Source organism: Fistularia commersonii, chromosome 12 (assembly GCF_037954325.1).
Source record: "Fistularia commersonii isolate RoL2024-O1a breed Wild chromosome 12, RoL_Fcom_v1.0, whole genome shotgun sequence".
In the NCBI taxonomy this organism is placed as follows: Eukaryota; Metazoa; Chordata; class Actinopteri; order Syngnathiformes; family Fistulariidae; genus Fistularia; species Fistularia commersonii.
Genome location: NC_141295.1, coordinates 8,541,654 through 8,557,494, shown reverse-complemented (window position 1 = coordinate 8,557,494; position 15,841 = coordinate 8,541,654). Strand labels below are relative to the sequence as shown.

Below are 15,841 nucleotides of genomic sequence, written 5' to 3'. Positions count from 1 at the left end.
TGCATTGGGGTGCTGATGTATTCCATCTCAGGCTTGATCATACATAACTGAAACTGATGTCAGCAAATAAGACATTTTATGAGACAACATTTTATGAAATGATACTCCTCTTTTTTGCAAAATCTTCCTGCTCACCTGCAATACTCTAGTAATGGCCAATTTGTTGTGTGTGTAAGGAATCTATCCCTACTAAAGCATGAGTTTATTCATCTGTGTTAACTGAACCACACTCCAGAGTAGGTTCCTATGTAGGTGACTCAAGATTCCAACAGGTCTGCCTGATAGCATCACTTGTCCTGCCATTCATTTTCTCACCATCTTTTCATCTCACCTGAGCTGGCTCTAGATTCTACCGTTAGAACTATTAAGAACAAAAAAAACCCAAAACCGCAGTATATTTGAAAGCTCAGACTCTAAAACCATTCCCTCGTTTTAATCAAACTCAAGGCATTGAGATAGAAACCTGCCTGTAAACCACTGTTTTAGTAGTGCAGTTTCAGTGCGATATGGCTTCAAAGCAGGAGCCAGCACAGAATTATAAATCTGCTTTAAGATATTTTAAAGTGTAATTGGCTCTGAGAAAGATAGCTGTACAAGCATGTGGCACAAAGCTCTCGAGCAATTGGGAAAAGTGCCTGAGCGCTGCAGATTTCTGTGGATTTAACGCTACCTCTATCCCTTTGTAATTGTATACACATGGGCACAGTGACGTGACAGCATAAAGGATGGTCCTGTCCGATATTAACGGACGTGTCTTTTCTGAGTGATTACCTTTTATTTCTAACTTCCACATCTGCATACCGGGCGAGATTCTGAGCAATGGGAACATTTCAGCTGCAGCAAAGTGGGGGGAAGGAGGAGGTGGCTAGAGAGAAAGGAGGGGGCAGGGTTTTGGCAGGAGAAACAGCGAGGGGGATGAGGTTGTCTGAGGGGTACGTATGGTTAATACTCGCTGGGTGTGGAGGACAGGTTGAGAAGTGTGAGCTCGCCTGCTGCATCCCAAGGAATAGATAGTATGAGTTTGTAAAGAATTTCCCCAGACACACAGGATTTACTGCCGCTACAGTAGGAGAACAAGTCTTTGTGAGTACACCCATTTGCATGTATTGTACATTTAAAAGCATCATTTACCTTCTTAGTTTATTCAAAAATAGCAGTGGAAGAAAATGAAAGTAGCAACAGGCCAGCATGATCAGCCAGAACGTCGCAAAGCAGCCAGTTTGTGGATGATTTCTTTTTTTTTTCTGATGTATACGATGTCCTCAATACAGTTTTACAGGAAGTGAAAAATATGGTGTGTGTGTGTGTGTGTGTGTGTGTGTGTGTGTGTGTGTGTGTGTGTGTGTGTGTGTGTGTGTGTGTGTGTGTGTGTGTGTGTGTGTGTGTGTGTGTGTGTGTGTGCATGCAATCACTGCTAGTTAATATTACATGTGGTATGGAGAACTAACATTGCATCTCTAATCTACCATAATCTAATCTACTGTAACTGTCTACACCAGTAATCTGTCTCCATTGATCAGTTGGTTAATGATCGACTGACTGATGGAACTGATCAGTTGAGATGGACACTATACTCCTGCTGATGAAATGGTCATGTCAGAATCATCACGCTTTCCATGCGCCAGAAAACACAGCAGCTGAGAGATTGGTTACTCATAGCTATGTTGGCATTCACCATGTTTGAAGAATATTGATAGATGCTATTTTTTTTACATACTTTATTTATCACCTCTTTTTTTCCCCAAGCTATCTCATACCCACATCTCTTTTCTCAAAGTTCTGCCTGCACTTCTCATGTGCCCTCATTTTTGTCTTTGCTGTGTTCATTGGTGCACTTCCAATTTCCCTTCCCAGCTTTTCACTTCTCTCTTATTAGATTTCTCTTGCGTTTGTCCTTCTGCCAATCGCTTTCCTTTGATTTCTTTCATATTTCACAAAACCCAACTTGCTAATTATAGCTGAGTGCACTCATCTGACCATCTCAGTCATGTTTTCTCCATACCTTTCACGCACACACACACACACACACACACACACACACACACACACACACACTTGTTTAATATGAGATTTGTGAGTCCTCTTCGCTACATTGCTGCTTTTAAGGAAATGAAGTAACAAAAATAACAAGTGTGTACTGTCTGAAGGTTCTCGGTCATCCAGGTCATAGTGAACTCTTGTCGAAATCTTCTTGTTGTGGCAACTGGACTTGAATTTCCCCACTTAAAGATGTTTCATCTGAGAGGCTTCTTCAGTTCTCTCAGATGAGGGGTGAAACGTCTTCAAGTGAAAAAATTAAAAGTCCAGTTTCCACAACAAGAAGATTTCGACAGGAATTCAAGTGTGTATTGTAAATGTTATCCCGTGTCTGTACATGTGTACTGTACTTCTTGTTTATCCCTTCGGCTTAAAATGACAGACATTGTTTTCCCTTCTTCTTCTACTAACCCTCCTCTTTCCTCCCTGACTGCTTCCTTGGACACAGAGAGAGGTAAACACATTCCTTCTTTAATACCCCACCGTTCTTAACCCTCTCTCCAGCGTCATTCCTGTACTGTTTCATTTCCTCCATGTTTCATTTTTCCCCTCATCTTCAAAGTGATTTCTGACAACTTCATGTAATGTGCACACACACTTCAGGAGATCTAGGAAATGAAGGTGACCTCCTCTCGTTCTTTGCTCGCACACACATACAGTACATTCACGCACATGCACACACAGGGGGAACAAGAGAATGTTTTACCCCGAGGAACAAGACCTGTTGAAGTTTAGTTTCTCATTACATAGAAAAGCACACATCTTCGAAGGTTATTCAGTTTGTGTATCTACCTTTCCTTTCCAAGAAATTCAGTGTCCTCTGCCTCACGTCTTCTTTTTTTTTTTTTTTTTGCACATTTTTTTGCTTCCAGTGGGCCCATGGGAAATTCCCGTCCCATTGTCACTCTGCTCTAACACTGGCTTTGCATTATATTGCTCTATCGATCTTCGGGATCCATCAACCTAAATGTGCGTCGTACGCGAGTGTATGTGTGTCCTGGAGTCATCAGACTGTAAAAGGTCAGATAATTTTTTTTTTTCTGTCTGCAGGTGCTGTCAGTTACAGACCTCAACTTAATCACACCATTCACAAATGCACAATGCCTGTTTTTTTTTCCTTGTTTCTAGGTAGACTCACGCGAAGTTCAACCAACCCTCCTCTATCTTTCAAGCCTCCTTTTACGTCTCCTCATTAATTAAGTCTTTTACTCCCCTCCTAGGGACTTTGCTTATGTGGCGCGAGATAAAAACACACGGATACTAAAATGTCATGTGTTTCGATGCGACACACCAGCTAAAGCCATCGCCACCAGCCTCCATGAAATCTGCTCCAGGGTGAGTGGCTCAGCTTGGACTCAAAATTTCCCAGATAAATTCATACTTGAAGTATCATGAATAATTGTGACAGAAAAACTTTCCTGAATGATCTTGACTATATCTGTTTAACATTTTCCAAGATTTTCAATTTTGATTTTAGAGATATTATTTGCACTGACTGGATATATTTCTCAAAAAGCGGTTGTTTAGTGATATGGGATCTGACATGGTCACAACCCAGGGGATCTTGAAGAGGAGCTTAATTTATACAATAATATTTATATATCCATAAAAGCAAGCACTTTCAAAACTGGGTACATATTGAATGTGTGAGAGTTATTTAATGTCATTTTTCCCTTTTAGTTCTCCTCCCACTCTGAACGTTTTAGGCATTAGACTGCATGTGCATTTTTATGAATGCAAACAGGAAATTTCATAGGCTTTGTTTTCATGACGACCGCAGATTACTCACATTTTACAGTGTCCCTTTAAATTCGATTACTTTGATTTCATTTTGAAAAACATTAAAATAATGAACAGATTTCTAATTTTGCGCATTTGACATTTGATCAGACCATTTCAAGACTTCCAAACATCCTGGCCACGGCCATTTGCAAGATATGTTACTCAAATGTTATTTGAAGTAAACAGAGGGGGTCATCAAACGTCATATCCTTCATATTTATGTATCATGTCCCAAAAATGTCATCCGTTTCATGTATATGGCTGCAGATTGTAGGTTAAAAAGAAATAAAGGGAATAAGGGCTGTCAGGATGGGGACGCGCTGGGACAAACTACTATACTGTACATCAGGACACGTTTAATTTATATCTGGTGCCTGCGTATAAGTCTTCATCTTTTTGTAATGTCAGCTGCTCCACTGGGAGGCTTTTACCCTCCTTTTGAAAGAGGAGTCTGACCTGGTTAGCATGTGTGTTTCCTCAGGTGATTCAAATAGACAGCAGGACAGTATTTTTGCTAAAACTGTATCAGGATTCTTGGAACTCTTAATGGTTCGGTAACATTTTTTTTTTTTGGGGGGGGGGGTTGATACCTCATCCTCTTTGACCTTCACACATTAGTCTCCCTCTCTTTAAGATCCTCCCTTGAGCCCAAGCGAACATGTTCTTGTTATGCTGTTTCCACTTGCCATTCACTCATGCTGTTTGGCCTGTGCATCGTTTTTTTTCCTCATTCCCCCCCCTTTCCCTCTACCACTGCGTCCCACTCGCTTTCCCCTCTCTCCTACCCAGATAATGACAGAGCGAAAGAATGCCAAAGCCATGGCAGGAGGTTCTCTCCAGGACAGGATGCAGGCAGGACTTGATCTCCCTTTGCAAGGTAGGCGCCATATATTCTGCACATAAAATACATAGGATTTTCTCTCATCCCCCATTCATATTTTAAAAATTTCAAGTTTTAAAGAGCTTGTTTTGTGTTGCATGGAGAAGGATGATAAATTTAACTTGGTTGAGTAACTGTTTTCATTCGTGATGCTATTCGCGGTTTAATTCAAATAATATAATGTGCTTTGCCTGGAGAGGTGGCTCACTGAACCAATCATACCTTTTGTGGAACTGGTTTTAAGTGATACACAAGTAACCAACAGGTACTCTTGGATGAACGTTTCGAGATGGTGCACAAAATGTTAAATAAAGAATGATTACTTTCTGCATATTAAGTAAATGGGGAAAAACACATCAATTGTTGGGATTGATTGAAAAGAGAAGTTTAGTTAAACTTAATTTTTTTTTTTTTTCTAGTGATGTGCTTACTTTTAGACCTCATGAAAACAATAGAAATTTCTGAAACCATATACTCTCCTGACTTTTTGGCCACAACAGCAGTTTGTAGTTTACAGTTTTAGGATGCCTGGGGATATCATCCATATTTTAAAAGCACTCCATAGAGGTGAAAGTGTGTTTTTGTTTTTTTGTTTGGTAACAGACTTCTGGGAGCAGTAGTCAGCCAGAGAAATTTGGGACAGGATGACAAATTTATTTGTACTCCTTAGCTGGAGATAATGCACCGCACAGTGTTCCAAGATACAGTAATAGAACAAAGCATACAATTTTGTTATGAGTATTTCCATGTAATGTAATAATGAGACACAATCATGGCCCATAAGAAAGGGCGAGATCTGTGTGACTGGGTTATATAATCAAGAAAACAATCTATTTGGTTTTCCAAAAGGTAATTTTGCATTTTGAGTAGGGATGGTGGGATATTGAAACTAGTAGGTTTGCCTAGTAAAATAGTTTTAGACTAACACTTGTGATCAATTTAAACACAAGCTTGTTTTTTAGTTTTTTGCTGTCAGAGAAATTAATACAGGTGTTGTTTGTTGTTTGAACATACACATACTGCCGCTGACACCTTTGGACATTAAACAGCTGTAGGCTTATTTTCCACTGATAGGTCCACCCTGGTGTTGTGTGTGTGTGTGTGTGTGTGTGTGTGCGTGCGTGCGTGCGTGCGTGCGTGCGTGCGTGCGTGCGTGCGTGCGTGTGTATGTGTGATTGGTTGAGGCAGCAGACTAAACATGGTGAGTCAAAGATGAGATGTGCAAAATGAGCAAGACTAGCAGACTGTATACAGACAGAACACTTCAGATTGTCCTCTCGGCTGTGATTTCGACATGATGATGATGATCAAATATTATATAATTACTGTCTCAATGTACTCGTGCAAGCACACTTGACAGTACGTGTATGTGTACTGATGTGTAAAAAAAAAAAGAATTAAAAACCCTATAGTACATCAACATGAACAGTCAAAAAACACCTTGCATTCAGCTTATTATAAAATATCCAAATTATTTAATCAAGGCATGTTTTTAAATTTGTTTACTTATTATAACTCATGGGCACAATTTGTAATTTTAGTTTTTAAGCCAGTTTTCAATTTATGGATGATTTGGTTTTCAGTGGATTTTTCCACATACATTAATTAATAAAAGTAGATTGTTTAATAAATGACTATGTATACACACAATATGACTGAAAAGACTATGTCCTCCTTTGTTAGTGATAATTAGTTATAATAGGTGAAATTTACAGGAGAGAGTTTGGAGAAAGGAGAAATTCTTAGATGAACTGATGCATAATATGCAGATGAGAGAGTGGTAAATTGGTGTAATGGGCAGGTTTGGTATCAAGGATAGGAACACTGAGGGATGGTAGAAGATGATGGTAGATTTTGCAGAAAGGATGGAAATGGCTTTTGTGAACACTTTTTCAAGAAGAGGCAAGAGCACAGGGTGCCTTATAAGGGCGGATCTGAATCTGAAGGAGATCAGTGACTGCAAAGTAACGGTTGGTGAGATGTGTACAGAATGAGATGGTGGTTTATAGGATGACACTGGCGACAAGGCAGATCAAGAGGAAAAAGGCAGAGCAGAGGACAAAGTGGGTGAAGCTGAAAAGCAGGGGTGTCGTATGGTTTTCATTGAGTTGAGAAAGGCTTCGAGTGGTCAGGGAGATCTACCAGATGACTGGACAACTACTGCTTATGTACAGTGGTATGAAAAAGTTTGGGCACCCCTGATCATTTTCAAGATTTTCCTTTATAAGTCATTGGTTGTTTGTCTCAGCAATTTCAGTTTAACATATCATATAGCAGACAAACATAGTGATATTTGAGAAGTGAAATGAAGTTTATAGGATTTACAGAAAGTGAGAAATAATTATTTAAACAAAAGTAGGCAGGTGCATAAATTTGGGCATCCCAAAAGAAAAAGTACATCAATATTTAGTAGATCCTCCTTTTGAAAAAATAACAGCCTCTAAACGCTTCCTATAGCTTCCAATGAGGGTCTGGATTCTGGTTGAAGGTATTTTTGACCATTCTTCTTACAAAACATCTCCAGTTCAGTCAGGTTTGATGGTTTCCGAGCATGGACAGCCCACTTTAAATCACACCACAGATTTTCAATAATATTCAGGTCTTGGGAATGAGATGGCCATTCCAGAACGTTGTACTTGTTCCTCTGCATGAATGCCTTAGTAGAATTCGAGCAGTGTTTAGGGTCGTTGTCTTGTTGAAGTATCCAGCCCCGGCACAACTTCAACTTTGTCACTGATTCTTGGACATTGTTCGTAAGTATCTGCTGATACTGACTGGAATCCATGCGACCTTCAACTTTAACAAGGTTGCCAGTCCCTGCACTGGCCTCACAGCCCCACAGCATCATGGAACCGCCACCAAATGTTTCTGTGGCTAGCAAGTGTTTTTCTTGGACTGCTGTGTTCTTCTTCCGCCATGCATACCGCCCTTTGTTATGTCCAAATCATTCAATTTTAGTTTCATCAGTCCACAGCACCTTATTCCAAAATGAAGCTGGCTTGTCCAAATTTGCTTTAGCATACTTCAAGCGATTCTGTTTGTGGCGTGTGCGCAGAAAAGGCTTCTGCCGCATTACTCTCCCATACAGCATGTCCTTGTGCAAAGTGCGCTGAATAGTTGAACGATGCACAGTGACACCATCACCAGCAAGATCATGTTGTAGGTCTTTGGAGCTGGTCTGTGGGTTGAGTTTGACTCTTCTCACCATCCTTCGCCTCTGCTTATGTGAGATTTGTCTTGTCCTGCCACTCCGGGCATTAACTAGAACTGTGCCCGTGGTCTTCCATTTCCTCACTATGTTTCTCACAGTGGAAACTGACAGCTGAAATCTCTGAGCTAGCTTTTTGTATCCTTCCCCTAAACCATGATGTTGAACAATCTTTGTTTTCAGGTCATTTTACAGTTGTTTTTAGGCTCCCATGTTGCCACTCTTCAGAGAAGATGCAAAGAGGAGAGCAACTTGCAACTGGCCACATTAAATACCCTTTCTCATGATTTGCTTCACCTGTGTATGTAAGTCAAGGGTCAATGAGCTTACCAAACAAATTTTGTGTTCCAATGATTAGTGCTAAAGGTATTCAAATCAATAAAACAACAAGGGTGCCCAAATTTATGCACCTGCCTACTTTTGTTTAAATAATAATCGCTCACTTTCTGTAAATCCTATAAACTTCATTTCACTTCTCAAATATCACTATGTTTGTCTGCTATATGATATATTAAACTGAAATTGCTGAGTTGAACAACCAATGACTTATAAAGGAAAATCTTGAAAATGATCAGGGGTGCCCAAACTTTTTCATACCACTGTAATCAGGGAGCCCAGTAGGAGAGTACCTGGTGTGTCGCCTGAAGGGGAGGAGATAAAGAAACTTGGTTGTGGAACAAGAAAGTGCCAGAGTATGTAAAGAGAAGGAGGTTATTAAAGAAGTGGGACACTGAGGGGACTAAAGAGTGCAGATAGGAACACAGGGAGATGCAGTGCAAGGTGAAGGTACATGTTGAAAAGACCAAACAAAGGATGACTTTTATGCAAGGTTGAAAAGCAATGAGGGAGACAATGATTTATACAGGTTGGCAAACAGAACTCAAGACGTGGAGGCTGGGGGAAGTGGGAAGGAGGAAGACATCCTCCCCCCTTCCAACTGAGTGGAATGGCAGTTGGTCAGCTGAGTGAAAAGGCCATTGGTCCTGATGATATACCTTTGGAGGCATAGAAATGTCTAGGATAGACTGCAATAGAATGCCTGTTTAGATTATTCAACAGGAACTTAAGAGAGTGACAATATGCCTGAGGAATGAAAGTGTTCCAACATTTAAGAATAAGGGAGATGTGCACAGTTGCTGTAACTGTAGTGGAATAAAGTTGATGAGCGATACAATGAAGTATGAGAAAGAGTAGTTGAAACAAGACCTGAGAGTAGAAGTCAGCATTTGTGAGTAGCAGCATGGTTTCACGCCCTGAAAGAAAACTACAGATGTAGTATTTGCTTGAAGAATGTTGGTAAAGAAGGTCAGAGGGAGCTGGATTGTGCTTTTGTAGACCTAGAAAAAGCACAAGGCAGGCTGCCGAAAGAGGAGCTGTGGTACTGTATGGAAAGACTGGAGTGGCAGAATAGTAACTTAGACTGGCGCAGGACATGTATGCGAGGTATGAGACAGTGGTGAGGTACGTTGTAGGTGTGACAGAGGTTCAAGGTGGAGGTGGGACTACACTAGGGGTCAACTCTGAGCCCTTTCTTGTTTGCAGAGGTGATGGACTTGCAGACAGATGAGGTTAAACATAAATCTCCATGGACCATGATGTTTGCAGATTATATTGTGGTCTGTTGTGGGTACAGGGAACCAGTGGAGAAAAATCTAGAAACATGGAGGCATGTCTTAGAAAGAGGAGGAATGAAGGTGAGGCACAGCAAGACAGAATACAAGTGGGCGAATGAGTGGAGCAGAAATGGAATGATGAGGTTACACTGAGTGGAGATAAAGTATGCGGAGGATTTTAAGTACTTCGGGTCAACAGTCCATAGCAAAGAGATGAAGAAACGTGTTCAACCAGGTTACAGCTGTTGGAGAAAAGTGTCAGCGGTAATGTGTGATAAGAGTACCAGAATGAAAGAAACAGGATATAAGTCAGTGGTGAGACCAGCAATGCCGTGTAGTTTAGAGACCATGGTATTAATGAAAAGAAAGGAAGCAGAGCTGGAGGTAACAGAGATGAAGAGGTTCCCTTTGGGAGTGACGAGGATGGATAGGATAAGGAATGAGTCCAACAGAGGCACAACAGATGACAGATTTTTCGGAGATAAGGTCAGAGAAGCCAGACTGAGATGGTTTCGTCATGTACAGAGGAGGGATAGTGGATTTATTGGTAGAAGGATGCTGAGGTTGGAAATGCTAGGCAGGAGGCCTAGAGGAAGACCAAAATTTATGGACGTAGTGAAAAGAGGACTTGAAGGTAGTTTGGGTGAGAAGATACAGAGATTACAGTTACAGTAGATGGAGAGTGAAGACTACAGAGTAGAACTGTGCTCCTATGACAGCTTTTTTATTACCCCACAACAATGGCATGCCGTATGCACCGCAACATTAAAAGAGACACGGCACGAGAGTATGACCGAGGCACAAATGACTTCACAGGCTTTAGGGACTCCGTCTGAGCCGAGATTTAAATACAGATTGGGGGTTGAAAGAACCAAAAAATGTGATGACAGCGTCCTGTCTGTAAAGAATACTCTAGGGGTCATTTGAGACTCAGAACCCATAGTTTGAATTGCGTGACTCACGCTCATTTTTCTCACACTTACTTGCCTTGATGCAACAACTTCGGATTTGACTTTCAATGAGGTTGAAAGTCAATGCTGGATTAATGTCAATATGAATAGAGATGTTTTTTTTTAGAGGAGAATTGCACATTTCTTTGTCATGTAGAATGTTATAAGCTGCTTGATGCAATTTAAAAGGAAATTATTAGCATGATATGTCAGTTTGGGCAAAGGTGATAAATTGGGGGAGATGACTTCCTTTTGGTGTTCAGTGTTTGTGTGATTATGTCTACTTTTGGTTGTTTTAATCTTACCCTTCAGATTCACCACATAATTCATTCAGACGGGTGTAAACCAGGATCTTTTTTCCAGTGTTGGGGGGAGGGGGGGATATTTCCTTAAAATTTAGTATCGCCAAATATATTCAAATTTACTTTTAATTCAAATATATTAACTTATTCCCCAGCAGAATTCCCCACACCAAAGACAGAGCTTGTTCAGAAGTTCCAAGTGCTCTACTTGGGTATGATGCCTGTGGCCAGACCAATAGGTGAGTTTCTCCCTCACACACACACACACACACACACACACACACACACAGGACTTATTACCACAACTATAAAACAACATAGTTTTGCATTATTTTAGTCTCACAGTCGTCTAAATTTTTGTTGTCGTTTCTTCTTACTCAACCTCTGCACAAATCTAGGTATGGATATACTGAATGGAGCCATCGACAGTCTCATTAGTTCTTCCTGCAAAGATGACTGGACACCCGTAGAACTCAATGTTGCAGATGCCACCGTAACTATCAGCAAGGAGAAGGTGAGACATGGCTATTGTTATAACATCACACTTGCTGTTTTTTTAAATAACCCCATTCTGGTATTTAAGTTGTCATGGCACAACGCTGTCACATAGCATGAAAGTTTAACAGGAATCTATAATGGCTACTTTGTTTTGATCTACTTCAATACCGCATTATTAATACTATAAAAAAGGTCACAGCTTAGCCACTTTGGAAGTATTTGGTCATGGAAGGATGCATCAACAGGATCGAAGTCTTTGTGCAATTTGGCCACAATGGAAAAAGGGGATTGGGACACTTAATATCAGCTTTAGTTATGTGTATTGTGCTTAAAGGAATGCAATCCTGTTATGCTAAGGAATTGACTTGAGACGATACCATGTTGTTGAATATCATTCTGTAACCACAACAAAGAAAACTAAAAATCTCAAGCCACTTAAACCAGCTTCCTTCATCACATAGAAAATTTCTCATTGTGAAAGCAATCTTATAAATACCTTAAATAGTTGATTGCAGACATTTCTGTTTAATGATGTAGCACAATGTTCTATCTAATCCAGGAAAGGGCAAGATAGGTAAGTAAACAAAGCATAGCAGCTGAATTTAAATCATCGTCATGGTGACAGCTAAACTGCTCTGAGGGTTAGGGAGTTTACATTTTCCATTCAGCAGTTTGTAGTGTTTGATATTGTAGTTTGTATTGTAATTTTATACCAGCCCCTTTTGTTTTTAACTAGGATGAAGAGGAAGTGTTGGTGGAGTGCCGCGTGCGCTTCCTTTCCTTCATGGGAGTTGGACATGATGTGCACACGTTTGCCTTCATCATGGATGCTGGGAGTCATCGCTTTGACTGCCACGTGTTCTGGTGTGATCCAAACGCGGGGAGTGTGTCCGAGGCTGTCCAGGCAGCGTGTATGGTGAGTTACTCCAATACTCTCACTCTTAACCTGGAAAGTCGGAAATATCCTAAAGTTGCACCTTGGCATACGTTCAAATATTGAGTTGCATTTTTATTGCAAGCTTTGTAGTTGTTATTAAATGTGTTGAAAATTAACAATGACTGATGAAAGCGGTCATTACCTATTTTTGATGAATTTGGGGGGGGGGATTAGTAAATAAGCACATTCTTCAGATAAAACCTCGAGTGTTTTTACGCCTCTATTGATGATTTGCATTAAGGACCGGTGTGCATAAAAATCAAACAGCTTGAAAGCGTAAAGCCAAACAGTAAACAAATTACTTTATATCCACAGGCTTAATGCAAGCAGCTGGTCTTGAATTAAATAGCAGAGCTGTGACTTGATTCCTAATTAAACTTAAGGTACTAAAATGCAAAGTGCATGCATACTACAAATTTGTAATGGTTGTAATGGGGCCCTTTGACAAAGTGTGGTTGGTATAAAAGACATAAAAATCAAGAGAAGCCATCAAATTACAGAATTTCATATATCTTCCAAAAATACAAAGAGGATACCCTTGTTTGTTTTTCTCTGTCGGAAAGAGCATGGTTACGATTAAAAATTTGAATGACTTACTTTATTTACTATTTGGTGACTTACTATTTTTTTACTATTTGGTGACCTTTCTGTGAAATTGTATGTCATGTATGATGCGATTTGTATAAAAAACACGATAGCTATTTCATAATATCTGATCATCATGTCTATATACAAAACACAGAGCGCAGTCTTCAGTGTTCTGTCTGTCCAATATGTTTGTCCTGCTCATTTTGTCAATCTCATCTTTGACTTACAAGGTTTAGTTGACTGAAGCTTTCACTATTCATCTCACACACACACGCACAAAGACACAGACATACAAATGCACGAACACACTTCCACGAAAACTGATTCATAACAAGTCATTCATCATTACATTGCAACCTCTCTCCACCATTCCACCAGTAGCAACACACACACACAAACACACACTTCAAAACAGACATACACTTTCACATATATACTCAGCAGTTAAAAATAAAAATTTCAGTTAATCTCTCTCTCTCTCTCTCTCTCCTAGCTGCGGTACCAAAAGTGTTTGGTGGCTCGGCCTCTTTCCCAGAAGGCCTGCGGCTCATCACCACCAGGTGACTCGGTGTCCCGACGTGTCTCGACCAGCGTGAAAAGAGGGGTCCTTTCCCTCATCGACACATTGAAACAGAAGAGACCCGTAACGGAGTTGCCGCAGTAACCACCGAGGCACACAACAGGACCCCCACCCCCCTTCATCATGAGTCGCTATCACTAGTCACATATCTGAAAAAAAAAAAACTGAAACTTCCACCGACCCCCTAAACCTACAGATCAGTGAGGCCCCGTTCCCCCCAGGAAATTGCGTGTTTGCTCTCTGAAGCAAATTGGAATTTCACTTTAAAACGGTCCGCTCCGTACTAACTGTCATTTCCACATGGATCAGCTGCAATAAAGCCCAGAGCGGTGATAGCGTACATCTCTCAGCTGAAGAGAAGGAGCCAAACAATAGGGGAAAAGCTGAAGAACATAAAATTGTTCCTTCGCTTTCGACATATATGGACGCGAATTCATTACTGCCCACATTGCTAGTCTCTCTAAGCTCATGTTGTATTTGTGTTTGTGCTGACAGCATGACCACGCTCACCTGGCCACACCCCCATCATTCACCTAGTGTTGCTGTGAGTCTTTAGTGGCTTTTTTCACACTCTTAATACAGTAAACTAAACCGATCGAAGGAGGAATCTGGGCTGCATGGTTTTGAAAAGATATCCGTTTGTGGTAATTTCAAGTAATATTTCAATCATAGGAAATCATATCAAAGGGAATAATGACTTTTACCTAATTTCTTTTTGACCTCTCACAAATATCGCCCCTTCCTGTAATTTCAAAAATTACAGATGAGACTGCAATTTTGATAACCTTTCCTTTAACTGTGCAGCCCTGCAGGGTCTATTAATAGCTAGGATGTTACCTAGATTTTCTTAGCAGAAAGTAATGTCTTGAAAAAGGAAATGTGCAACATTGACTCAAGAGATTTCCCGTCTATAGCACACGTATACCCTTTCAAGTGATCCTGCATGAACTTAAAATAAAAACATGAACATTAAACTATAAGATCATATCAATATACCGCTGCTGCTTTCAGAGAATGAAGGGGAGAGATATATCAAAAGCCACATTTTTTATCTTTTTGTCTTCTTTCCTGTCTTTGTTACTCCTATGCTGTGCAAGAATCAGCGAGACCTTGACGGTCAAAACAAATGGTGACCTTTCACCCGAAGCGTCATTCATGCACATCACGTTTATCTTGTATTTTTGACTGTTTTCGTCACCCCTCTGAAAATGACAGATGATAGCCATAATGGAGGAAGACATGTGAGTGCTTCTTACTCCTCACACACCAGACCGCTGCACCTGCCACAGGAGACATCAGCATGCTGCTGCTTGTTGATACACAATGCTGAAGGAAATGTCCTTGAAATCAGTCCTTCGAGATTTAATGGCAACATGAAATTAGTGGAATGTGTTCTCGTACCTGTGCAGTTGCCATGACTTCATTCCCAGATGTAATATGAACTGTGAGACGATAAGGAGAAACGAATGAGAGGGAGAACCAGCCGAGGCATAGTTGCTCAAACTCAAAGGACCTTCCTGCGATGCACTCAGTTTGTCTCCAGGGGTCTGTTCACTTGAATGCGCCTTCTTTTTTTTTCTTTTTTTTTTTTCTCCCAAAAGTCTTTTTACTTCATGTTTGTCTGTCATCAGTGCCGCAGCTCCTCGTCTGTTTTCTGTGATTTGTCTCACAAGAATCTCATTTCAACTCTGCTCGGTCCTCATGAAGAGTCAGAGACATGCTCTGATCTCCAGAAGCATCTTTTGAAACACATTTTGTCAGATGTTATCTTGAATGGTGAAAAGCATTTTAATGCCGAGCGTCTTACCATTTGTTTACCATGCCTCGAGCCACAGAGGTGGTTGAAATAATAATGCCAAACAGTTTGCATATTACTATAACATGAAGGGTACATGTAAAAAAGACAACCGCCATAAAGGAATGCTCCAGTTTGTCATGATCCCAGTACTGAGAGAAGATAAAGGCCTATCTTCTCCAAGTGAATCCTGTCTCGTGGCCTTGGTAAATAATTTTAATTGAAAGTCATATAATACACATTCCAATGTGTCACTCTTATCCCCATGCTGTGATTTATGCATTTAACATAAACAAAATAATTATGTGAAGATCAGTAGATTTTGTAAACACATAGAGCCAGAATTACATTCCTGACAAATCCATCGATTGCATGCAGTGCCTCAGTCAATAGAGGGATCACCTGTGAAAAACGTCTGCGCGTTAGGCTATTTATTTACAATACATGGATCAATGTGATGCTGATGAAGCAGCATCATAGCGCTAACTCTCAGGAGACATGAAATCATGCATTTGTCACAACCGTGTGTAAGACAACTTCATAATAGCTAAACCGAGATTATGCTTATCTGATCCAAACTCTTATTTAATCTGGCTACTGATACCAAAGTGTGCTGTTCATTAGGCTAAGCTTGCAAGAGGGAGCTTGGATTAATAGCTAATAATCCTCAA

At 40.4% G+C, this 15,841-nt stretch overlaps 1 protein-coding gene across 5 annotated transcripts in view; it reads left to right on the top strand.

The window, feature by feature from the left end:
• The window catches only part of apbb2b (amyloid beta (A4) precursor protein-binding, family B, member 2b), a 59,781-nt gene extending 44,346 nt beyond the window's left edge, over nucleotides 1-15,435 (top strand). For 2 of the 5 annotated variants that reach the window (XM_086156847.1, XM_086156845.1), the window contains 6 exons: nucleotides 3,258-3,372; nucleotides 4,609-4,696; nucleotides 10,931-11,011; nucleotides 11,171-11,286; nucleotides 12,007-12,186; nucleotides 13,289-15,435. In XM_086156847.1, coding sequence (XP_086012973.1) covers nucleotides 3,258-3,372; nucleotides 4,609-4,696; nucleotides 10,931-11,011; nucleotides 11,171-11,286; nucleotides 12,007-12,186; nucleotides 13,289-13,459 — 751 coding nt within the window. In that variant the 3' untranslated portion in view covers nucleotides 13,460-15,435. Of the gene's footprint in view, nucleotides 1-3,257; nucleotides 3,373-4,608; nucleotides 4,697-8,090; nucleotides 8,300-10,927; nucleotides 11,012-11,170; nucleotides 11,287-12,006; nucleotides 12,187-13,288 lie in introns of those variants that run through there. The other 3 variants (XM_086156846.1, XM_086156844.1, XM_086156848.1) reach the window with 2 other exon arrangements.
• The last annotated feature ends 406 nt before the right edge of the window (nucleotides 15,436-15,841 follow it).